The sequence below is a fragment of the Artemia franciscana genome, chromosome 3 (assembly GCF_032884065.1).
Source record: "Artemia franciscana chromosome 3, ASM3288406v1, whole genome shotgun sequence".
In the NCBI taxonomy this organism is placed as follows: domain Eukaryota; kingdom Metazoa; phylum Arthropoda; class Branchiopoda; order Anostraca; family Artemiidae; genus Artemia; species Artemia franciscana.
In genome coordinates, this window is record NC_088865.1 from 43,204,889 (window position 1) to 43,231,711 (window position 26,823).

Here is a 26,823-nt window from a genome sequence, read left to right on the forward strand (position 1 = left end):
ATGAGAAGGGATATGATAAATTGACCAAAAAGACATTATTTGCACGTCGTAACTACTACTACTATTACTACTACTGCTACTATAACCACTGCTACTGTCGTTACTACTACTCTGCCACTAATGCTGCTACTATTACTACTTCAACTACTACTACTACTACTACTTCACTACTACTACTCAGACTGGTGGCTGGCACAAGCCCCCAGAAAATAATCCTTATCCCCCGAAAATACGAAAATTCCCCCGCAGAAAAAAAACCCACGGAAAATTATCCACCACGGAAAATTTTCCCCGGGAAATACCCCACCACCACAAATACCCCCAGCGAAAATCCTCCCTCGGAAAATACCTCCCTGGAAAATAATCCCCCACCCCGTGGCTGGTTGGTCTCCAATCTCTTACGACTTCTAAAAAAGCACTTGAAGTCTCAATTTCTGATCTAATGAGCAGGAAGTTTCTACGACCACGAGGTGTAGGTGTGGATGAGAAAGGGCCATTCCCCCTCCTATATGGAATAAATTCTGCATTTTGGGGTTTAATATTACTCTTTACTTTCATAATAACATGAGAGGGTATTTTATGCGGGAGAGGGGTATTTTCCGCGGGGGTATTATCGGGGAGATACTTTCCACGGGGGGAGTATTTTCCGCACGGGAGGTATTTTCCCGGGAGATTTTACGAGGGGATATTTTCAAGGGGATTTACAAAGGGGAATATTTTCCGTGGGGGGAGGTATTTTCTAGAAGGGGGCATTTTCCGAGCGGGTATATGAACGCCTTAGTATGGGGGTGAACGCCTAGAACCATGGGTGAACGCCTAGAACCATGAAAACTCCTGCTTTTGTACCGAGCGCTACCAAGGCTGAGGGCATTGAAGTCAACATCTGAGGATATTTTGAGGAGAAATCTGAACTAAATCAAAACATATGTGCATACAGATTGTCAAAAAGGCGTATCAGCAATATTTTTGGAATGGCTTACCATATCAAGACTTCCGGGGCATCAGGAAGGGGATCTTCAACTAAACAAAAGGCAGCATGTAGATACTACAACTGCTATTAATATTGCTATTACTACTAATAAAAGACTACCATTGCTACTACTGCTCCTACCACTACCACTACTACTTTGATACCAGTACTATAAAAACTATAAAGGCTAAGGGTATGCAGGTGAAAATCTGACAGAATATTAAGGGTAAATTTGAACTATATCAAAACACACTATAAGCATGCAGATTGTCGAAAGGGCATTTCTCAGGAATTACTATTAAAGGTATTAAGGGTATTAAGTTAGAAATTGCAGAGAATGCTTAAAGGGAAGATCAATTGACCAAAGTGCAAATTTCATGCTATGTAAATTTTACTACTAATGGCACTACCACTGTGACATTTACTACAACACTGCAGCTACCATTACTACTGCCACTGCTACTGCTCAAAACTACTACTTCTATTGCAACTACTTTAAGGCTAGGAGGATTAAGATGAAAACGCCGTCAAACGGGTGTATGAGCAGTATTTTTGTAATGGCTTTCCGTATCATCATGGAACTTTCGCGGCATCATAAGGAGGATGTTCAAATGATCAAAATGCAACATGTAAATGACACTACAGTTGCTAGTACTGCTGCTACTACTGGTACTACTACTACTAATACGACACTAGTACTCCTAATACTTCTTCTTCGACTACCTATAACACCATGATGCTAATAACATCCGGACTAAGATTACGAAGGCGAAAATTTGAGAGATTATTAAAGAGAAAATTTCAACTAAATCAGAACTCACTATCAATAATAGTTTATTTTTGGTCCCCAGGCATTATAATAAAGTGCAGTAACAAAAAAAAATCTTCGAATAATCTTTCGGTTCATATACCTACGAGGCAGATATAAAATGTATTTATAGTAACGGAAATACAGTACTCTGATATCCAACATATTATTAGAATTAAAAAATAGGCTGTTTTTACTGACAGTAAAAGAAAGGAAAGGGTCACAATATATTGAGTAAAGTCTAGCCAAAGCCTTAAGTGAATGTCGGCCATGATTTGGGATAGTTTTAGCATAACATGCTTTAATTTTATTCTTAATGTCTAAAAGTAGACTAGAACGGATAAGTTTAAGAGAGGAGCAAATACTAATCCTAAGCCAACGCAACGCAGCAACTAGCTTAAATGAAAAAGAACCACAACTCAGATCATTACTTCGGTGTTTGGCATTTAAAACTAAATATTCACGCTTTTCACCATTAAATATAAAGACAATTTTTTCGAACAGCTCATAAGCAAACTGAGTCGACTTGACTAGGCTAAAGTTTGAACCTTAACAGATTATCTGAGTGTGCAAAATAACACACATTAATTAGGCCCTTAAGACATGATGAAAAAACATTAGTTAGCACAGGGTATAAATAAATATTTATGCAATAAGCAGAGATTAATGAAAATCTGTACAGTATTTTCGATATTGTATGTCTTGCTTAGCATCTTTTAAGTGAAAATAATGTGTCATTGTTAGTGTTCGCCTAATCCTTACTTTTTTCTTAGGCCAGCAAATATTACAACTGGCAGACCTTGGGTTGGTTTAGTCATTGCGATATATAAAAAGTTTGCCACTTCTTTGTTAGATTTGAGTGACATTTGCCAAACAGTTCACGGTTACGAACTGTAAGTAAGGAGCGACCCAGCTCAATAGTAACGAAAACTCTAAAAAACGAAATTTTGATACCAATAGTTACATAAAAAGAATCGCTTTTTAATGCTGATTTTGAATATATGCGTTTCATCAAGTTTCATTTGCAATGGCATATTTGCCTCAAATTTTCAGGGAATATTGAGGGGAGTAGTTTAACTGATTAATAGTGCTATCTGTATGCAGGCTGTCAAAAGGGCGTGTCTCAGGAACGGATTAGGATATCAAGTAGAAATTTTCAGGGAATGCTAAAAAGGGAAGATCAACTGACCAAAAGGCAATATTTGAATGCCACTACTACTGCCACTAATACTAATACTAATGCTACTACTACTGCTACTACAACTCCCACTACAACTATTACTGCTACCACTACTTTCACTATCACCACTACGAGTACTGCTTCTGCAGCGAGTTCTACCAAGGCTGACAATAATGAAGTGAAAACTGGAGGAAATGTTGAGGGGAAGTTTAAATAAATCAGAATATAATATGTGCTTACAGATTTTCAAAAGAGCATATTAGTAATATCTTTGGAACGGTTCACTATATCAAGCTGAAACTTCCGGGGCATCATGAGGGGGATGTTGAACTGGCCGAAAGGCTTACTGCTATCGATACTGCTCCAACTGTTGTTACTACTACTACTAATAGAACACCACTACTGCTACTACTTATCTTACTACTATCACTATTACTAAGATATTATTAATATTAGGTCTAAGGGTTTAAAAGCGAAAATTTTAGAGAATATACAGGGGAGATTTGAACTATTTAAAAACACACTATATACATGCAGATTATCAAAAAGCGTATTTCAGGAATGTATTACGGAATTAAGTTGGGACTTCCAAGGAATGCTTAAAGGGGAAGGTCAGTTGACCAAAAGGCAATATGTACGCAGTACTACTAATACTATTACCACTGCTACTGCTACTACTACAACTAGTCCAACAACAACTTCGATTGCAACTACTACTAAGACTTAGAGTAGTAAGAGGAAAATATCAGGAAGTGATGAAAGGGAACTTCAACTACATTAAAGCACACTATGGACGTATAAATAATCAAAAGGGCATACCGACCATAGCAATGACTATTTGTATTAAGTTGAAACTCCATGGATTGATGGGGGGATGTTCAACTGATGAAAAAGCAACATTTTAATGCTACTGGTGCTAGTGCTATTGCTACTAATAACACGGCTAGTCCTAAAGCTAGTAACACTAGTAGTCCTACTATTAATACTGTGACTACTATTACAACTATGACTAAATTTGTGAAGGTGAAAAGTTCAGGAAATAATGAGGGGGGAGATTTAAATGAATCAGACCACGTCTTCTGCATGTAGTTTGTCCAAAGGGCGTATCGGCAATATCCAACAACCTTGTGTGTGAAGTCGAAATTTACTGGGTTTGTTGTGGGGGATGTTGAACTAGCCGATAGGCAATATTTGCACCCTACTACTACTACTACCTCTGCTGCTGCAAGTGCTACCACCACTACTACTGCTACTACCGCTACTAATGCTACTGCTACTACTAGTAATGCTGCTAAAGTTGAGGCTACTATTGAATTTAATACTACTAATAAAAATCAAATTAAATTTTTATTTAATTGCAAAAAAAATAAGATAACTGAAAACTATAATTTCATTAACAACCAAGATCATGCAAAAAATTAAAATATCTAAAAAAAAACAATTTTGTCTATGTTCTTCTTTTTCAGTCTACTTCATGCAAACATATGAACGTATGAATTTCTAGACTTTTCGAGAATCTGTTTATTTCTCAGTATTATAATGATGAAAGAGAAATCCCCTAAAATACATTTTGCTTTCAGTAAAGCGCAAATAACAATCGTGCTAGAATTGGGGCACAAAGGGGACGACTTCCCAGTTCAGATACCTATTAATTTCTGTTCGTTTTTGGTTGAATACCAGTTATATTTTTGTACATAATAAATTCGTTATTATTTTCATTTTATATTAAGTCTAATATCTGTTTCTTTTAATTTTCACTTCATTATTCATTATGATTAATATTAGTTTTTTTTGGTTCGACTCAAGAAATATCTTCTTTCTTTACTTTCGTTAAAAAAAAATTGCTTTCTTTTTTATTTAATACTTAAAAAGGACACAAGAACTCCTGATTTCTTTTTTAATTAGCCTTCTACATGATTTTGTTGGACCGTTAGTTCAACATGATCACCCTTGAAAAAAAACCACATAAGACCACATCCGTGATATTTTTTCTGTGAAGAAAAAAATGCAAAATTTCACACTTTTGTGAAATTTGTTCATTAAAGTTTTCATTACACCCTGAATTTAGGCATAACTTTAAGTGGCTCCGGCGCCGTTTTTGTGAATGCTTTGCCCTTCTTTCGAGTATCAGGAAAATCTCTTCAGGTTCTTAGCTTTGGGTGGGTAACTCTAATCTTAAAACATTTTATGTTTTTTAAAGTGACAAAAGTAACAATTAAACATATTAAAAGTACCATAGAAAGTTCATTGTTTTTGTTTATTTATTTTATCAAAACTTTTTTTTACAGCTATGCTTATTATTACCCGATAGTTTTAATTAACAAAAAATTTAGGGGGGGATGTAAAATCTAATTTTCAATTTGTAGTTAGGCGGGCAAATTTGTATTTTTTCAAATTTTTCAAAGAAAAAACCGAAAAAAAGGCATTTTGAGCGAAAATACCCCTGAGAAGAGTATTCGAAGAGTCTACCGAGTAAGGAAATCTAGGGGCTGGGTATGTATCCCCGGTCCCCAAACTGACGCCAATGCCATTAGTATGAGCTGCTTCTTGATTGTCGTTCGTTACCACGAACTGTTTGATTATAATGGGTCGCATCATTTCAAAAGCTTCTTTGGTTCAATCGACTGTAGATAAATTTGAAGTGTCGATAGGTGTATTTAGGATTTAGATATAGTTAAAGTTAAATTCTTACTAAATTTTTAATTAACTTATTTTCAATATCAACACGTTGATGTGTTTGCATTTAAGGAAAAAAGGAATATTAGTAAAAATTTCGCTTTCAAGCCAATGCAGGGAAAACATCAAATTATGAGTACTTCTATCTCAAGAGTTTCCACTTTTGATCTTGAAAATTAGGGAAATTGTCAAGATTTTCAGGAATATGAAATAGATTACCGATAAAGAGCATTTGGGACAAGGAAATGGAGACATTCTTAACTTAAGAACATCAAAGACACTTTTTAATTAAAGGGAGCAGCGCATTGCAAGTGATTTCTGACAAGATTTGTTGAGATTCCTGGCCAACACATTCTATACTTGACATGTTCAATTGATTGGTTAAATTTGCTACTTGCACCTTATTTCGTTCACTACTTAACTCCGTAATATTTTTTTTTAATAATAAGTTTTGTAGCCCCTTTTATGGCTTTTTAATTAGTTGACCCTACAATCCTGCTGACATCTAGTTCGCGCTATCAGTAGCCTACTTTTTTTAGGTAATTGTCAAAATAAATATATTTAGAAAAATGTATAATTAATGTGATTGTGACAAATGATGCTTAAAGCAGACCGCGCACTTCAGCTAATCCAGCCTTAGCAAAATGTCAATCAAATTTCACTTTTGACCAGGTTGACTCTACAGTTCTGCTGACATATACTTCGCGCTATTAATACTTTTTTTATAAAACCAAAAAAGATATTTTTCAAATCTTGGGGGGATCTCCCTTCCCTCCTTGTCCTCCAATTAGTGCCAGCTAAAAATATCACCTTTAGAATACCGAAACCGCTTTATATTATTATGTGTTATGTTTCCATTCGTGTTTTACGTTTAATTCTTTTATATTAAAGAATTATTTTATTCGGGTTCATAAACTTATTGGTCTCATGTTAATCAAACAGCAATAAATTTGGAGGTTATTTAAAAGCATGCAATATCTATAACTTGACTTTCCATTAGGTTGTTTCTACAGTTCCACTGTTCTAGACTTTACGCCATCATTACCTTTTTCGATGATTGAAAATTTAATTTCCAAGACCCCAATAGTGTAATTCAAAATTTAGTGTATTATTTATGTATAAATATTACACTAATATTTAATATTTTTTAGTGTTTATAAGGTGATACTTGGTGTAATTTAATATTAGTATAATTAATATATACAACAGCGCTTAATATTGTAATGAGTCAACTCATCTCAGCTCTTTCTTTGATTAATTGAAGCAGATTAAAAATATATTATTACTTACCACTCCCAAGAAATTATAAAAAAACAAAGCATATTTGATATAGGTCAGTCGACTTTCTGGGGTCGCCATGACTATGCCTGAATTCTAAAGTGTAACTGATCGCTATGTTCTCAGTCTTTCACTTGAGAAACGAATAATAATGCCAATCATTTCCTGGGTGAAGTGTACTTTTCCTTATCGGCGCTTTTTTTGTATAAACTGATTAATGAGGTGGTAAAAATTGCGAAATATGAGGGTTTTATCAAAATGTTAGTTTATGGGGCTTACATTACGAAAGCAGAGATACTGCGTTTTACTACGAATGATTGTGACATAGGCACTAGGTTTGTTTGTTTTATTTTTGTTTATCATCATTTGAAAAGTAGATTTTCTGTCTCGAATGTTTTGAAAGTTAAAAAAAAAACTTTGGTACTTATTTGTTAAGGATGCCCTAGACGGTCAATCATTTTGATCAAAAATTTCTGTCAATCGATTGCGTTTGCTTTAATCAACCTTCAATCAATACTTCAATCAGACAGTTCGTGATAACAAACTGTCGCAAGGAGCGACCCGACTCAATAGTAACCGAAACTCTGAAAAACAGAATTTTGATATACATCAAAAGAATTCAATTTTTATGCTAATTTTAAATATATATGTTTCATCAAGTGTAATTTTACCCATCAAAAGTTACGAGTTACGAGCCTGAGAAAATTTGTCTTATTTTCGAAAAAAGGGGGAGACATCCCCTAAAAGTCATAGAATCTTATTGAAAATCACATCATCAGATTCACCGTATCACAGAATCCCACTGTATGGGTTTCAAGTTCCTATCTGCAAAAATGTGGAATTTTGTATTTTTGCCAGAAGAAAGATCGCAGATGTGTGTTTATTTGTTTTTTTGTTGTTTTTTTTGTTTTGTTTTTTTTCCTAGGGGTGACCATGTCGACCCATTGGTCCTAAAATGTCGTGAAAGGCCTCATTTTAACAGAAATTAAAGGGTCTAGTGCCCTTTTTAAGTGACAAAAATAATTGGAGGGCTACTAGGCCCTCTCACACGCTCATTTTTTCCCCAAGTCACTGCATCAAAATTTGATATAGCCATTTCGTTCAGCATAGTCGAAAAATCTATTAACTATGTCTTTGAGGACGACTTAATACCCCACAGTCCTCGGGGGAAGGGCTGCATGTTACGAACTTTGCCCATTGTTTGCATATTGTATTTGTTATAGGGAAGTATACTGTCGTTTTCAGGGGGGATTTTTTCTGGTGGTTAAGGGGTCAGTGAGAGGGGGCTACGTGAGAGTATCCTTCTATGGAGGAATTTATCATGGGGAAGAGAATTTCCATGAAGGAGTGCTGGATTTTCCAGCGTTGTTTAAAAAAAAATAATGAGAAAATAAATAAAAAACAAGTTTTTCAACTGAAAGTAAGGAACACGTTAAAAGTTAGAGCAAACATAAATTATTACGTATATTAGGGGGCTCCTCCACTCCTCAATACTTCGCTCTTTACGCTAAAGTATTTATAATAATTTCAAGAGAGCTATTTATTCTAATTACACGGCCTTTGTGATTCAGGGGTCATTCTTAAAGATTTGGAACAAAATCCAAACTTTAGTCTAAGAGTGAGGCGTTGACGAGGGGGCGAACCCCCCTCATATACATGATAAAAATGTACGAATATAGAAGTTCGTTACGTAAGTTAATTTGTAAGCTATGTATATTTATTACTAATAAAAACGTTCGTAAATAAAATTAAGAATTCTAGCGGCTTTTTTAAGTAACCAAATTGGAGGGCAACTAGGCCCCCTCCCAGACCCCTTTTTCTGAAAATCGTTCGATTAAAACATTGAGAAAACCATTAAGCCAAGAAAGTAAAGTTAATATGCATATTTTGTTTTAATTCTACATGTACGGTGAGCCAAAATCAAAACCTGGATTAATTCAAAACCGTTCTGAAATCAAACAGTTCGTGGTAACGAACTGTGTAGAAAGGAGCGACCCGGCTCAATAGTAACCAAAACTCTAAAAAATTTTGATACCAATAGCTACATCACAAGAATCGCATATTAATGCTGATTTTAAATATATACGTTTCATCAAGTTTAGTCTTACCCATCAAAAGTTACGAGCCTGAGAAAATTTGCCGTATTTTAGAAAACATGGGGAAACACCCCCTAAAAATCATAGAATCTTACCAAAAATTACACCATCACATTCAGCGTATTAGAGAACCGTATTTTAGAAGCTTCAAGCTCTTATCTACAAAAAATGTGGAATTTTATATTTTTTGCCAGAAGGCAAATCACGGATGCGTGTTTATTTGTGTTTTTTTCCCCAGGGGTGATCGAATCGACCCAGTGGTCCTAGAATGTTGTGAGAGGGCTCATTCTAACGGAAACGAAAAGTTCTAGTGCCCTTTCTAAGTGACCAAAAAAATTAGAGGGCACCTAGGCCCCCTCCCACGCTAATTATTTTCTCAAATTCAACGGATCAAAATTCTGAGATATCCATTTTATTCAACATAGTCGAAAAACCTTATAATTATGTCTTTGGGGACGACTTACTCCCACACAGTCCCCGTGGGAGGGGCTACAAGTTACAAACTTTGACCAGTGCTTACATGTAGTAATGGTTATTGGGAAGTGTACAGACATTTTCAGGGGGATTTTTTGGTTTTTTGATTTTTTTAATATCTGGGGAAGGGGTTGAGAAGAGGGGGATATGTTGGGGGAAATTTCCATCGAGGAATTTTTGTCATGGGGGAAGAAAACTTCCATGAAGGGAGCGCAGGATTTTCTAGCATTATTAAAAAAAATGACAAAATAAATATGGAAAAGCTTTTTCAACTGGAAGTAAGGAGCAGCATTAAAACTTGAAACGAACAGAATTTATTACGCATATGAGGGGCTCACCTCCTCCTAATACCTCGCTCTTTACGCTAAAGTATTTTTAGTAATTTCACCTATTTATTCTACGGCTTTTGTGATTCACGGGTCATTCTTAATGAATTGGGACAAAATTTAAGCTTTAGTGTAAAGGGCGAGGTACTGACAAGGGGGTGAACCCCCTCATATATGTAATAAAAACATGAGAATACAAAAGTTCGTTACGTAAGCTAATTTATAAGTTACGTATATCTTTTACTAATAAAAATATTCGTAAAAAATTAAAAGTTCTAGTTGCCTTTTTAAGTAACCAAAAAATTGGAGGGCAACGAGGCTTCCTCCCCTGCTCTTTTTTCTCAAAATCGATCAAAACTATGAGAAAGCCATTTAGCCAAAAAAATATACACATTTCTTTTGAATTATTTCTCTGCGGAGAGCCAAAATCAAAACATGCATTGATTCAAAAATGTTCAGAAATTGAATTAAAAAAAAAGTTTTTTTTTTTAACTGAAAGTAAGGAGCGACATTAAAACTTAAAACGAACAGAAATTACTTCGTATATGAAAGGGGCTGCTTCCTCGTCAACGCCCCGCTCTTTACGCTAAAGTTTTTTTATTGTTTTAGAAAGAAGAGTTGAGAGAAAGAGTCAAACTTTAGCATTAAGAGCGGGGCGTTGATGAGGAAGCAGCCCTTTTCATATACGAAGTAATTTCTGTTCGTTTTAAGTTGTAATGTCGCTCCCTACTTTCAGTTTAAAAAAACAAGTTTTTTTTATTTAAATTAAATTAGAAAAACAAGTTTTTTTAAACTGAAAGCCAAGAGTGACATTGAAACTTAAAACGAACAGAAATTATTTCGTATATGAAGGGGCTGTCCCGTCCTGAACGCCCCGTTCTTTAGTTTCCCATAGCGAGAATTATGTCTTTTTTTTGGAATAGAGTTGGTGAGGCTTCGGCGTAGGCTGTAAAATTCTTCTGAGTCTTCGTCGCTAATAAAAGAATCTGGTGCATAAACCTGGATGTTGCTCCGGTTCGCAGTCGAACCATTGAGCTGGATAGCAATGATACGTCCGAAGACTGGAGTTGTGGAGATAAGTGATTTCTTTGCTTTCTTTGAAAGAATAATCCTACTCCCTGGCGACGAATTCCATCGTTACGAACTGACAAAAGTAGTGTTGTATTCCCAATCCTTTCAACACCAGTTACTGAGGGATGGGTTTCTGACAGACCAATGATGTCCCATTTATACCTATTGATTTCTGGTACAAGAAGATCCTATTTTCCTTCCTTTGCCAGGGTCCTTACATCTAAAGCTCCTATTGCCAATGTTGTTTTAGGGGTAAAAAGGGGTGAAGGGCGGTCCGATTCAGGATTTATTACATTGGAATTGTAGTTGTGGCGTAGCCGGTCGTCAGGCCATCAGTAATCTTTCCAGTGGAGCCGGTCGTCACTTTGTCGGCTATCCCTTTATCTGGTGACGATAAAAGTACCTGGCAAAATGTGCTTTATCTTAACATCTGCTAGCTAATTTATTATTATTGGTGATATCACGTATAAAAGTACCTGGCGACAACAAAAGTACCTGGCGATATGTGCTTTATCCTAACAACTGCCAGCTAATTTACTATTATTGGTGACATTACGTATAAAAGTATCTGATGACAATAAAAGTACCTGGCGACATGTGCTTTATCCAAACAATTGCTAGCCAATTTATTATTTTTAGTGTCATTACGTATGACAGAGACAAAATCGAATGCAAAAATTACCGTGGAATAAGTCTCATAGACATTGCAGTCAAAATATTTGGGATCATACTCAAGCCGGCTTTCGACCAGGTAGAGGCTGTACTGATAATATCTTCGCCTTTCGCCTCATCATCCAGCAGTTTGAAAGGTACACAATACCCCTGATCTTGATGTTCCTGGACTTCATTGCCGCCTTCGACTCTGTCACTCGCCAGAAACTTTGGAAGATCCTAGAGAATGACGGAATGCCGTTGAAGTTTGTTGAACTGATGAAGGCATACTATGACGCGTCAGTGAGCCGAGTTAGAGTCTATGGCGATGAAACCGAAGAATTTTTGGTTGAGTTCGGAGTAAAACAAGGGTGTGTCCTCTTTCCGACTCTGTTCAATTATTGCATCGATTGGGTGCTTGAAAATGCTCTATCGTCTTATCCAGGAGCGCAGATTGGACAGAATCTCTCACTGACTGACCTCGATTATGTGGATGATGTTGGCCTCCTGTCAGACCCTGTAGAAGCCCAAAACATGCTTGACAGCGTTGTGGCCTGGGCAGACGTGATCGGCTTGAAAGTCAGCACAGAGAAAACGAAATTCATGGCTATTAACCACGACACAGGACCATTCCCACTAACTGTCAACCAAGTTCAGGTGGGAAAAGTCAACCATTTCACATACCTATGCTCCCAGCTTTGTACTGACGGATCTATCGACGCTGATATCCAGCAGAGAATACAGAAAGCGCAGACAGTATTTGCCTCTCTTCGGAAACCCTTATGGAATCGCCGCGAAATCAGTGTCCGAACGAAAGTTCGAATTTACATGGCACTAGTCCGCACCGTTCTCCTTTACGGGTGCGAAACATGGTCGGTAAAACTACAGCAAGAGAATACACTTAAGGTGTTTGAGCATACTTGTCTGCGAAGAATTCTCAGAGTACAGCTACGTGACCGTACCTCCAACGCAAATATACGTCGAATGTGCAATATTCAGTGAGATGTTGTGCTCACTATTAAAGAACGCCGTTTGAAATGGTTGGGCCATGCATTACAGAAACCACCAGAGTACCTGCCTCGCCAAATACTTCTAGTTGAGCCTATTAGCTACTGGAAGAAACGCCAAGGAGGACAGAGGAAGAACTGGTGGAACCTGGCCAAGTTAGACCTTGAAACAATCGGCGGTTTTAGAAAATTTGGTCACAGATGGTCAACACAGTGGCTCACTTTTGCAGAGCAGCTAGCACAAGATCGAACAACATGGTCCAAGAATGTCTCTAAGATCATCGATGCCGGGCGAGGTAGAAACGCCTGATTCCCCCAACAAGTACAAGTACAAGTAAGTAAGCATCTCATTTAAGGAGCATATGGACATGTGTGTATGGACAAATAGTCCCTAACCATCCTTCATTTTATTTTTATTTAAAATCTTACATCTCTTTTAAGTTAAATTAACTAAAAACAAACTACATGTCAAAAAACTATTGTGTTTGATAAATTTAATAAATCTTTTGCGTTTCGTAACAAGTTTATTGACTTTTTCAGCTTTTGTTTTATCTTACATTTTGATTTGCAAAAATTTTTGAATTTTATTTACTATTAAAAGTATATAAGGCTTCAGCCTGTGTAATTTCTTAAATTATTTTAAATTAGATTTGATCAATATGCACATTCGCTTCTATTTGTACTAACTCTGTTATACATATTTTTTTATTTAATTTCAATTATTTCACGAATACTTTGTATTACCCCAGTAGAGTTATTAATTAATTTTGCTGAATGAAACATAATCTTATGGTGTGGAAGATCAAACAGACATTCCACAACTGCTAAATCTGAACTTTCTGATATTTTCTTTTTAAGTCGTAATTCAAGGAACAATATATTTGAATTTTGCAGTGTTGGAGTTTGCTTTTTAGATTTTTGCTGGTTCCTCCCAACAAAATATTTCTACAAGAGCAAGGTATTCTATTTGCACCAATTTGTACGCTTATTTTTTGGAATTGCATATTTGCCTGAATTTACAACAGATCTTGTAGCTAGGTTGGGTTTGAAAGCAAATTTATTTATGTTTTTATTCCTTTTTTACTAGCCTTTGTTAATTTTTTTGTTAAAAATAAGAAAAAAATGTTAAAGATATTTGATTTATTTTCAGTTCCTTATCAATTTTCAATTAATTATTAATTTTCTTGATATTTTACAAAACCAAAATAATTTCATAAGCCATTTACGATTATCAGAAATGAAATTGAAGATACCGACACTCTCAATATCAAACATTGCAAACCATTACTTTCAGACAACACGCTTATAAATGGGTAGGAAACCAAACTCGAAAAAGGCGAAATTATCGGTTACGAACAAGTCACACTACAAAATACCAAAACTTAATTTAACGATTTTTCCAAAGTAACAAGAGTTTGTTTGATTTCTTGTCTGTCGACTTCGTTCATTTTTAACAAAAAACGAGAGTAAAACCCCTTATTTCATCTATGCTTGAAAAATTTACAAGTTGTTGTTACAATGGTACACAATGTCTTTTAAGGATATAGAAAAAAAAGTTTAAAAAAAAGTCCAAGTGTCCGAACGTCCAAGTGTCCAAATATCCGGGTGTCCAAGTGTCCGGTTGCCCGAGTTTCAGAGTGTCCAAGCGGGTGACGACGGAAAGTCAGTGCGTACGGGGACTCCCCGCTTATCCCAATCGGCTAAACCGGTTAAACGCAATTTAGGGCAGTTAAACACATTTGTATCGGATAAACACGACTGGACGCTGAAACACGTTTGAACGGATTTTAATTTTGCATAGAAACCAATTTGGCGCTTTGTTGGACCCGATTTTTGGCTACCCAGTATTTTGTATATACATATATATATATATATATATATATATATATATATATATATATATATATATATATATATATATATATATATATATACATATATATATTAATTGAGCCATTAAACATCTATCCACTATGGTGTGGTAGCCTGCTAACGTTTCAGTAGCTTGCTGGTGAGCAGACGATTTGTAAGACTTTAATAAGGGGGAGACTTTAATGTTAGAATTGAAAAAAGCAGACATGAGCAAAACTGTCAAATCTGTAGATGATAGAATTTGAAAAAACCTATTAAATATAACCAATAGCTTTTTAATTGAGCCATTAAACATCTATCCACTATGGTGTGGTAGCCTGCTAACTTTTCAGTAGCTTACTGGTGAGCAGACGATTTATAAGACTTTAATCAGGGGGCTGGGAGGGGGAGTGTATGGGAGGGGTTCTTGTAAACCTCCAGTTAAGGGTTCTGGAATATAAATATTACAATAGTACCTGTTTTTTACTTCAGAGCTCTTCCACTTCAAAAGTGGCACCAAAAGTGTTGTTTGTAGTGCTAGATCGCGCTTACGAATGGTAGAATTGAAAAAAAGCAGGTAGATATGAGCAATAGCTTTCAAGTGAGCCATTAAACATAACTCTTATAAGTTGTGCAAGCCCAATAGCTCAGCTTCTCCAATTGAGACATGACACCAAAAGTGCCATTCTTAGTTCCATTTGGAACTTGCAAATTGTGGAATTTATAGGAAGAAGGTAGACATGAGCAATATTTTTTATATGAGACATAAAAAATCTGTGTACTGTATTCTGGTAGCCTGTTAGTACCACCCCTTGAGAAATGGCACAAAAAGTGCGATTTTAGTGCCATATAGGACTTGCAGATGACGGAATTTATAAAAAGCGCGTAGATATGAGAAATTGATTTTGAATGAGCCATTAAGCATATTTCTATGATGTTCTAGTAACCCGCTAGGCCTGGGAAAAAAAGAAAAAAAAACGGAAGACAGATCAGTACTACCGATGGAAAAAAGTGATTTTCCTTATTGTTCGAGGCGCGGGACTGTAATTTCCTTGTAAAAGGTCTTCGACCATGCTAATTCCAATAGTACACTTTTCATTTTGATCTGACGCCATTTCTGAGGGGTTTCAGGCTTTTTTCGAAATCATCATAATTTTTTTTCGCAATAGTCTTTTACTTTTAAGACGAAACAAAATAACAGTTAAAATCCTAAACCAGTGTCAGACGGCAATTTTTTTTTCACTAGGGAGTCTTTTCAATATGTATTTTTTTAAATTTAGTTACTAAATTTAACAACTGATAAAGCATCAAAACAAGTGATAGTACACAAACAGCTATGACATCAAAATATTCGTCTTATAAACTGATAAAGACATCAAGTGATAGTACACAAACAACTATGACATTAAAACATTTGTCCAACTTCAGATAACGTCAATCAATTACTACCGAAATCCAATTAAACAATTTTCAATAAATTGCCCATCTTAGTACTAAATTTGAACAAAATTAAAGTTCAGCAAAATTGCAATGAATTACTTCTTTATTTCCAGTGTTTTTTATTGTACACAAAACTTTATTTTTAGAGTTTTAGTTTCTATTGACAAGCGTCGTTCTAATGGCATTTTCTTAAATGCCAAAGATACTGCCACTCCCTCCTTCACCCCCCCATTTTTACATAAAAGTGTAATATTAATATAATAATACGTCAAGAGTTATAATCATTCTTGATAAAACGGATCACTTCAAATATCTCTCAATGAGAGGGGTGAGGGGTCTGAAGTATAAAAAAATTGATTATAAGTTATTTTACCTTGATATGATTAGTTTTTGTTTTGCTTAAGTAATTGCTCATAATAATTTTCTATGACATAAATAAAAGTATAAAATAATAATAACACTTCTTTAATTATAGTAGAACCTAAACCAAACTGCAAAATGTTAAATGATTTTCTATGCTTGATCTAACTTCAAAAAAGATATTACTACTACTAACAAGTCCCTTCAAAAAATCATAAAAAATAATTTTTCATAACAGACGATTTTTAAGCTTCTTTGAAAACCTGTATACAGTGTGAAACATCTGTCTTATAATTTGTTTTTCATTATTAAACTATCTGGCTTTATTGTTAAGAGAAATGCGTTGAAAAATATAAACCGTTATTTTTAGACACATCTCATTGGCGGATATTGATCATTTCGTCAAAACGACTCACTTAGTACAAATGTTATTAAGAAAGTATATTAAATGCGTTTTACTTATATTTTTTGTATTTGTGCTGCTAATTTCTATTTTAAACATCAAACTTGTTATTTTAGATTGTTCATCTGTGAATGTTTTTGTGTCAGATATTTTGGAAGACGATGAGTGTTTACTTGAAAGGATTCGATCAATGATGATTATACCCTCGGAAAAGCCGTATAATTTAACTAGTAACGATTTATATTTCAACCCGTCTCAAGGTCAATCTCAAGCAGTCTTACATTATTTAAGGAATCAGGTAGGTTTGATCACATTAATTAAATTACTAAATGCATTGTTGTCATTATCTTTTCTGCATTGATATTACGAAGAGTTTCTGGCAAAGAGTTATAAATAGGCAGAGGAAACTCTTAAAAAAGGGGTCTTAAAATCAATAGATATATCAAACGAATTGGCTTTTTATGTTAATTAATTTGTAGAACTGTTTCCACGAAAATAAGCTTTTCAAAGAAACATAAAAAGAGTCATATTAAACCATAAACGAGCAGAAATAAAGTCAAATAATTTTCCAAGCATGAAACTACTCTAAAATAATCATACATAATTAGGAGAAACCCAAAACGAACAAAAATTACAAACAATGACCATGTCAAGCTTAAAACGAGCGATGAGCGGGGCGGACACCGATATAGTACGAGGGAGAGAGGCAAGGGCTTAGCTCCAGAATTTTTTTGGGGGAGGGCTAAGAGGGGTCCATATCTGGATAATAAAGTAACATGGGCTATATAATGATTCTCATCCTGCTCCCCCAGATTATTGGGGTGCTGCCACCCTTTAACCCCTCCTCCTCCGAACAACGCCCCTTGAGAGAGGGCATTTGATATGTTGGAACTCTATTTGATACTGTATTACTGTGCTTATTTATGTATTTATTTGATACTGGATTACTCTATTCGATATTAATACTGTATTTGATATTCGGAGAGAGGGTATATTGCCATCTGAAGACCAGAGAACAATTTGCACTTTACTGAAAACAAAAGACATTTTAAGTGTTTTCAACTTTTTAACTTTAATAAACCCAAATTCTTAACACTTTAAGAAGTTAGCGTCATTATATACATATTAAACTTTCATTCCACATATATTTGTTGTTTTGCTCAATAGTCTTCGTTATGATTTTTTTTTTTTTTCGATATTACGAGAAACAGGAACACTCAGCTTGAAAAAGGATTGTTTTAAGTCAAGTGCCGGTCTGCAGAAGGCAACATGCCCCCTCTCCCAACATCAAGTACTATACATAAATAATAGTCAAATTGCATAATTTACAGCCCTTCCTCTATGGCTGTGGGGGGTGGTATTCCTGAGATTCCAAGAGAAAGTTTATCGGACCATTCAACTATGCTGAACAAAAGGGTTGTCTAAAAATTTTGATTGGGTTGTGTTTGGAGAAGTAATTGGTTCGGGAAAGGGCTGCCAGCTCTCCAATTTAATTGGACTCTAAAAAAGGCCATTAGAACTTTTCATTTCTAATCGAATGAGTTCCTTTGAAAGTTTTTATGATAGTGCTGCGCTCCCTATGACGTTACTTAGATGTCCTTTGGAAAACATGCATGCATGTAGTGTTTTTCAATCAATTGACCCCTAAACGTTTCCTAAAAACTTTAAACTTAATGCCCTTAGTCTTATTAATTGCATCAATCTTAGCAGCAGTATTATTAGTACTCACATGATGCCCTTTGGTTAGTTCAAAATCCACCACAACATACCCTGGAAGTTCTGACTTAATAAGTTAAACCGTTCCTGAGGTATTACCGTTACACCTTTTTGACAGTCTAGATGCTCATAGTTCATTTTGACTTAATTCATCATGCACCAAAACGCTCTTTGAAAGCTTCACCTTCAGTAGTAGTAGTAGTAGTAGTAGTAGTAGTAGTGGTAGTAGTAGTAGTAGTAGTAGTAGTAGTAGTAGTAGTAGTAGTAGCAGTAGTAGTAGTAATAGTAGTAGTCAGTAGTTGTAGATAGGAGCACTAGCAATACTAGCTGTAGGACTAGTAGCAGTATTAACACCAATAGCCCTAGCACAAGTAGCAGCATTAGTATTAACACGTTACCTTTTCATCAATTCAACATCTCCCTCATTAAATCCTTGGAGTTTCAACTTAATGCAATCAGATTTGATAACCCGTTTGTCCATATCGTGTTTTAATTTAGTTATACTTGCACCTCAAAACTTGCAAAAATTTTCATCTTAATACTCATAGTGATAGTGTTGGTTGCAATAGAAGTAGCACGGACAAAAAAAAAAATTGTCCGAATGCGGACAAAAACAACCCTTTAGATTATAAAGGTTCCCTGAAAAAAAAGGGCATTGAAAGAATAAATCCCAGAAAGTATTATGTAACACCAACGTGTGCGTCCTCCTCAATTAAGTTGGGATCCTCCATGGGCCCCTGAAATCTAGAATGTCATGCGAGATCCCGTCATCCTTAACATAGGCAAACATTCTCCTATAACATAACATGCGAAAAAATCTTCAAACATCTTGAAAAACGTCTTGTCGGTAAAATTGGTTGCTAGGGGACCCCCCCGTCTGAATTGACTGTTAGGGCCCCCCTTTGGAATTGGATACTAGGGGTCCCGTCGGAATTGGTTGCTATGGGGTTTGATGAAATTGGGTACAAGGGGCCCCAGCGGAATTGGATGCTAGGGTCCTCGTTGGAATTGAATGCTAGGGCCTCCCGTTAAAATTGGTTGCTAGAGGTTCCATTGGAATTGACTTCTAGGGCCCCTCTCCTTTAAAATTGGTTGCTAGGGGCTCTCATGGAATTGACTGCTAGCCCCCCTCGTGGAATTAGATGCTAGGTTCCCGTTGGAATTGGATGCTAGGGTATAGTAATCTCCTCGGAGGCATTGAATATTATTTCCGTGCGTACTGAATCAGCGCCATCTTCAGTGTCGTAAAGTTCAGTGAAGAGAAGTGTGTTCAGTGCCCAGTCAGTGAGTATGTCCCACGGTACAGCTCAGGAATAGGCTTTCCCAGAAATGATGTGTAGAACTGCATTTAACACTTGCATTATTTCAAACGGGTGTTGAGATCCAGAACCTTCCCTAATCTGTCCAACAGTCCCAAGTAACTCTTGAGTGTGCTGAAGCCACCCAGCCGTAAGAGGATCTATTTCTTCAAGGACATGTATCTGTCTCGGGAGCAATAGTGGTAAGAGCTTTCCAGTAAAGTGGCTGATCAATGATCAGTACTGAATTCACACTCCATTTGGGGCACTGTTCTCAAACGACTCTGAATATGGAGTAGATACAAATGGGATCACTTTGTCTCATATCTATCATGGGCATGAAGAGAATGGAGGCTTTCCCTGAGTAAGAGCCTCAACATACATCAACATATCAACATACGGATAATTTATAGATCTCTTCCAGCTAGGTAAGGGTGGAAAAAAAAGTATGGATGTCTTTCGTAGCAATTTGTGACACTTTGAGGGATCCAGAATCGAAGCACATGGTAGCGTATTGTACAGAAGGTTAGGTTATCCTAGTGTCTGTCTGAGATACTTATTGAGAATTCGGTTTGGTCCAGTTATCAGCCTTGACATAACAAAATTTCTCCTCTCAAGTACTGTTGAAGACCTCAACAGTGGCGTCACAGAAACAATTATGCCCATGCGTGAAAAGTGTTGTTACCATCAAGGGTTCGGACGTCATCGTCGACGTTATCAGATATGTGCTGCATACAAAAATTCCTTCCAGGCCTTCTATGTTTGTGCTGTTAGAAACCACGGCGGTACGCTTGAAGAGCTTCGTCTTGTAATATGATGAGCTGAAACCCATAGCACTGAGCATGTCAATTAGAAAGTGGCTGATAAAAAGATGATCCAGCTGGACAGCTAATACAGTCTGAAGAGGTGATCTGACTGCCTTTGACCGACAGACTTGTAACATGCACTGAACTATTTACACAGCCTTCCTGTCTGTTTGTCCCCAACGCAGAGAGAGTTGAGAAAAAGCCGCAAAGATGACAGTAGGTATTCGAGGTTGTCTGTTATCTGCCCAAAGTTTTTAGAATTGGGATATACATCCGTTTGTTGTTTAATACCTTTGGCATCACTTTTGATTCTAGCTACTGCAGCTCGTACGATAGCTTTCTTCTCTTGTTTCACGTCAACAATTTTCGGCTTTAGGTAATACACGCTGGGAATGGCATGAGCCGGGACTCTTAGCATAATAACGTCCTGTCAGCCGTCTATCAGTGCAAATACTGCACTTTCACCCATTTTCTTTTTCATGCATCTTCCACTTCATCCAGAATCCTCTGAATCGTCCACGAGCTCATTCTTCATACTAACAAGATCATTCAGTGTAAGTTACTCATCATCGTTAGCCTGAAAAAAACTGGACAACTTTCTCGTACTCCTCGTTCTGATTCAAGTTTTTTTTGTTTTCAGACTGTGAAAGAATTCCGCTTTACCTGTTGGGGATATAACGTTGCGTTATAAACTTTGAGTTGCAGGATTTGTGGTAAACTACATCAGTAGCGATTAGATCGACAGTGGCAGCAAGAATTCTAGCCATCACTGCTCCTGACCAGTCGTCATTTCTCTTTGCGCAAAACCTTCAGAGTATATTTTCAAACTCTTTTGTTCTAACCTTGAAACTGTATTCTTTCTTCTTCGGTATGTCAAAGGTAAATGGTTTAGAGCAAAAGAGACAATCGGATTTAAAGTTGAAGTTGCCTAATAAACGGGAATATTCTCGCCTCTGACCTTGATTCACCTGTGTCAACGACGACAAGTACTCTGATTTTTCTAACATTTTTCATTCCACAGACCTCTATTATTGTGTTTTCAAATTCACTCGTTCTAATCATGAAACTGTATTCTTTCTTCTTTGTTCCGTCAAAGGTAACTGGCTTAGAGGCAAAAGAGACAATTTGAATTAAAGTTTCCTGATAAAGGGGAAGATTCTCGCCTCTGACTTTGTTTCAACTGCGACAACTATGACTGGTACCCTTCGACAGATTTCTTGTTTGTGAAGCTAGACCTGCATGACCTGGGACAAGATACCCAATGACTGCCTTGACACCTTCACGCTTCCTTGATCGAAATACTTTATCCACCAAGTCTGCAACTTTCGATCCCAAAACGACTTTTCCCGACTTTTTCACTATTTCTTCTTTGGAAATGATACAATCCATATCGACCGTTTGATTTTAAATTCAAATAAAGGAGATTTTCATAATCACTGTGACCTAGTACCCAATTTTAGGCATCAATTTTGTTGTTGTACGCCTTTATATGGGAACACGAATTTCATCTCCTAAATATCAACCTCAACCTTAAAAAAAAAACATACTTGCTGGGTCGGGTAGTGAAAGTATCATACCTATTGTAAGTTGTTCTGGGTCAAACCATTCTCTTCCTGGACTTTATAATACTCAAGGTTTTTTTTAACACAAAGAGGATACATCTGAACACAATGCTATGCGTGCATAAAATTTTAGAGTACTAGGTTAAAATTTTCAAAGCATGTTGAGGGGTATGTAGCAATGGTGCTACTACCGCTATTAGCACTAATATTACTAAGGATATTGGTAATCTTATGGAACTTCTAGGGACTGTTGAAGGGGATGTTGGGCTAAATCAAAACACATTATGTGCATGCTCGTTATCCGAAGGACGTAGGGTATGCCCTATACCATAGAATACGGTATATATTTAAAATTTTCACAGAAAGTTTATGTTGCATTAAAGCTAAATCAAAAGGCACTACGTGTATGCTGGTTGTCAATCTGACATCTAAGCAATATCTCAAGAACAACTTGGCTGAAATTTTCAGGGCTTCTACTTGTACAATTGAACAAAATCAAGAGTCTAAGTGCATCCAAGTTGTCAAAATAGCAGAGATACAATGTTTTGGGAATGGTATTAAGTCAAATTTTCCATGAAAATTTGAGGAGGTGTAAAACTAAATTAAAAAAATACTATGCGCGTCAAGATCTTTAAAAGGGCGTATGCTTTTAAAAATTGTTAGAAAATTTCCCGACATATAAGTAGCGAGCCAGACTACGAATTCTTATAAAAAAAAGGTTTAAAATATTTTTTTCTTTTTTCAATGAAAAAACCATGTCAATAACTAGAGCTAAGAGCTCATATGGCACTTGTGACGAAGTTGGAAGAGCTAAGAGCCAAGAGCTCATAAGGCATGAGCTCAAGCAAAATTCTAAGAATCAATAGATTGATTTAAAAGGAAAATCAGAGGCTTAATGCCGGTCGGGATTTAAAATCTCGACTTTGCTCTGAGAAATGAGGTCCATCTAAATATCAAAATTCATTTAGATATGATCCGAGCCCTGACACAAGAGGTCCTTCTAAATATCAAAATTCATTAAGATCCGATCACCCACTCGTTAGTTAAAAATACCTCTTTTCTTCTAATTTTGTCTCTCACTTTCAGCCCTCCACATAGTCGAATCGGGGAAAACGACTTTATCAAGTCAATTTGTGCAGGTCCCTGACACGCCTACCAATTTTCATCGTTCTAGCACGTCCAGAAGCACCGAACTCGCCAAAGTACTGGACCCCCCTAACTCCCCCAAAGATAGCGGATCCAGTCCTGGTACGTCAATCCCGTATCTATTTGCTACTCACCAAGTTTCATAGTTTCATTCCGATCTCTGAGATATGAGTTCCTTCTAAATATCAAATTTCATTAAGATCTTGTCACCCGTTCGTAAGTTAAAAATAACTCATTTTTTCTAATTTTTCCGAATTAACTCCCCCAAAGAGAGTGGATTCAGTCCGATTATGTCAATCACGCATCTAAGACTCATACTTATTCTTCCCATCAAGTTTCATCCCGATCTCTCCACTCTAGGCGTTTTCCAAGATTTCCCGTTGCCCCCCGTCCAACTCCCACCAATACCACCGGATACTGTCATGATTTAAAATAAGAGCTCTGAGACACGAGGTCCTTCTAAATATAGAATTTCATTAAGATCTGATCAACCATTCGTAAGTTAAAAATACCCCATTTTTTTCGTTTTTTCTTCTCCCTCCAGCCCCTCGATGGTCAAACCGGGGAAACGACTGTTATCAAGTTAATTTGTGCAGATCCTTGACACGCCTACCAATTTTCATCGTACTAGCACGTCTTCTGAGACATAAAGATCTTTCTATATATCAAGTTTCATTAACATGCTATCGCCCATTCGGAAGATAAAGATATCTCAATTTTCTCGTTTTCCAAGATTTCCGGTTTCCCCCTCCAAATCCCTCCAATGTCACCGAATCTGGTTGGGATTTAAAATAAGATCTCTGAAGTACAAGATCCTTTTAAATATCAAAATGTCATTAAGATCTGATCACCCGTTCGTAAGTTACAAATAGGCCTACCTCAATTTTTTCAGAATTAACCACCACCATCTCCCGCAACTCCCCCAAAGAGAGCCAACCCGGTCGGGTTATGTCAATCACGTATCTAGGACTTTTGCTTATTCTTCCCACCAAGTATCATCACGATCTCTCTACTCTAAGCGTTTTCCAAGATTTCCGCTTTCGTCCTCCAGCTCCCCCCAATGTCACCGGATCCAGTCAGGATTTAAAATAAGCTCTGAGACACAAAGTCCTTTTAAATATCAAATTTCATTACGATCCAAACACCCGTTCGTAAGTTAAAAATACCTCATTTTTTCTAATTTTTTTCTGAATTAGCCCCCCCCCCCCAACTCCCCCAAAGAGAGCGGATCCGGTCCGGTTGTGTCAATGATGTATCTAGGACACGTATCTTGAGAATGATGTGTCTGTAGGATGATGTATCTTGTGCTTATTCTTCCCAACAAGTTTCATCCCGATCTTTCTACACTAAGCCTTTTCCAAGATTTCCAGTTCCCCTCCCCCCCAATGATACTAGATCTTGTCGGGATTTAAAATAAGATATTTGAGTTGCGAGGTCCTTCTAAATATCAAATTTTATTAAGATCCGATCACTCCTTCGTAAGTTAAAAATACCTCTTTTTTCCAATTTTTCAGAATTAACCCTCCACCCCTCCCCCAACTCTCCCAAAGAGAATGGATCTGTTCCGGTTATGTCAATCACGTATCAAGGACTTGTGCTTATTTTTTCCGCCAAGTTTCATCCGATCCCTCCACTCTAAGCGTTTTCCAAGATTTCAGGTTTCCCCCTCTAACTCCTCTCAATGTCACTGGATCTGATCGGGATTTAAAATAAGAGCTCTGAGACACGAGATCTTTCTAAATATCAAATTTCATTGAGATCCGATCAGCCGTTCGTAAATTAAAATACCTAATTTTTTTCTGATTGGTAAATACCAAATGCCATAAAAAACTAGCAAAAATCAGTTTAAACACTTTTGCACGTAAAAAGTTTTTCTAAGGAAAGAAAAGAGCTGCACTAAGCCAAAATTGGGCAGATATATAGTCAAATAATTTTCCAAGCGTATTTCCATTAAAATACGTTCTAAAATTACCAAGCTACGCAGTGCCATCAGCCATCCTCTGCTTTCGCATATCCTTCCTGTTTACCTTCCAGATTTCTTCAAGTACCAATATAAATCTGGGTCTACTCTGGCTGGGCTTGCAGTCATGCCATTAACCCCCGTTGTAAAACAAATAACCAGCGACACTAGTAGTCGATACTCGAACCCCTGTACTCATGGAAAAAAAAATTCAATTCTAGTATGCTAAGCTAACCTTAGTGATCCTTCCTTACAAAATTGACGACGTCTTGGTTGATCATTTCTAACAAAATTGGATTGACAAAATGGATAAGGAATGGAAAAAGCAGAAGATAAAAATGGATCTAAACCTATGTCTTCCAAGGAATCTTCAAAAAATCGAAAAGTATAAAATTTCAAACCGTCAGTTGGGGTACACGGGAATTTCAGTGGAAGGCTCAAAAATGTTCTCAAAAGGACAGGAAGGCCCATATAGTTTATAATTTTACTCGCAGTTGAGATCTCATTGTTGCTAAATGTATATTTATTACACTTTTCAGGAACAAGGGTTCTTCGTGGAAGCTGGAGCATTTCAAAAATGTTCTCAAAAGGACAGGAAGGCCCAGATAGTTTATAATTTTACTCGCAGTTGAGATATCATTGTTGATAAATTTATATTTATTACACTTTTCAGGAACAAGGGTTCTTCGTGGAAGCTGGAGCATTTCAAAAATGTTCTCAAAGGACAGGAAGGCCCATATAGTTTATAATTTTACTCGCAGTTGAGATATCATTGTTGATAAATTTATATTTATTACACTTTTCAGGAACAAGGGTTCTTCGTGGAAGCTGGAGCATTTGATGGTGAATTTTCCTCAAACACCCTATATATGGAGCGAGCTTTAAACTGGACTGGGATACTCATAGAGCCAGATCCTTTCAATTTCTCATTGCTAAAGCAGAAACAAAGAAAGTCATGGTTACTGCCTGCATGCCTCAGTCCTTTCAAGTATCCTGTAAAATCGAAATTCATTAAAGATTTGTTGAACAGCAGACTTGGTGAACTTGAGGATTCGATCACTGTTCAATGTTTTCCTCTGACTTCAATACTCCTTGCGTTAAATGCGACTCAAGTAGATTTTTTAAGTTTGGATGTAGAAGGGGCAGAGATGGGAATACTAAGCAACCTCAACTGGAATCTGCTAAAAATTAAATCAATGACGGTTGAACATCGATATATAAAAGAGGGAACTCAAGCACTTAAAGATTTCATGCAAACTAAAGGATTCATGATGATGAAAAGATTGCGTGGCAGATTCGTTGATGATTATATTTTCATCAACTATTTGTATTAAGTATGTTTATACTTAATGAATCCTTTAATTAAATTTATGACTATCTTTCGCTTAACAATTGTTTTAATTATCTTTATACTTGATAAAATGGTTTATTGAGATCTCATTCTTTCTATCGCTACAGAAGCCACTTTTAAAATAATTTATTGTAAAGCAAGGGCTATTGTCAGAATACTAACCGTTCTTCGTTTAAAACCTTGCTTAATATCAATTCTCCTCATCTTATTTCGCGTGCTTATTCACTTTTGCACTTGCATGGTCATCTTCCCGCTCCCCTTTGTAATAATTTATATTTTATTTCCGACCAATAAACTTACAATTTCCGCAGTTCCAACTAGTAGCGTCAGTTGGGCGGGGGCTGTGTTCTCACTCATTAATTTTGAAAAGTACCTTTTTGGGGACATTTCCAC

The 26,823-nt window shown here is 36.5% G+C and overlaps 2 protein-coding genes across 2 annotated transcripts in view; one reads left to right on the forward strand and one right to left on the reverse strand.

Annotated features, from left to right (window-relative positions):
- LOC136025292 (tetraspanin-2A-like) overlaps positions 1–7,084 on the reverse strand; it is a 41,439-nt gene extending 34,355 nt beyond the window's left edge. The window contains exon 1 of the mRNA XM_065701178.1: positions 6,925–7,084. Within this exon, the coding sequence (XP_065557250.1) occupies positions 6,925–6,993 (69 nt within the window). The 5' untranslated portion in view covers positions 6,994–7,084. The remainder of the gene's footprint in view (positions 1–6,924) is intronic.
- Positions 7,085–12,803: 5,719 nt separating this feature from the next.
- On the forward strand, positions 12,804–26,450 carry LOC136025541 (uncharacterized). Its single transcript, XM_065701569.1, has 3 exons — positions 12,804–12,871; positions 16,559–16,889; positions 25,886–26,450. Exons 1-3 carry the CDS (start codon positions 12,804–12,806, stop codon positions 26,411–26,413), a joined length of 927 nt encoding a protein of 308 aa, XP_065557641.1. The 3' UTR covers positions 26,414–26,450.
- The last annotated feature ends 373 nt before the right edge of the window (positions 26,451–26,823 follow it).

What these genes read in the sequence shown, in the direction of transcription:
- LOC136025541 (XM_065701569.1), top strand. Translation starts at nt 12,804, where the DNA reads ATGTCTCTAAGATCATCGATGCCGGGCGAGGTAGAAACGCCTGATTCC. An exon ending in CCCAACAAGTACAAGTACAA is followed by an intron (nt 12,872 to 16,558) that starts GTAAGTAAGCAT and finishes CGTTATTTTTAG; the next exon opens with ACACATCTCATTGGCGGATA. An exon ending in TACATTATTTAAGGAATCAG is followed by an intron (nt 16,890 to 25,885) that starts GTAGGTTTGATC and finishes TACACTTTTCAG; the next exon opens with GAACAAGGGTTCTTCGTGGA.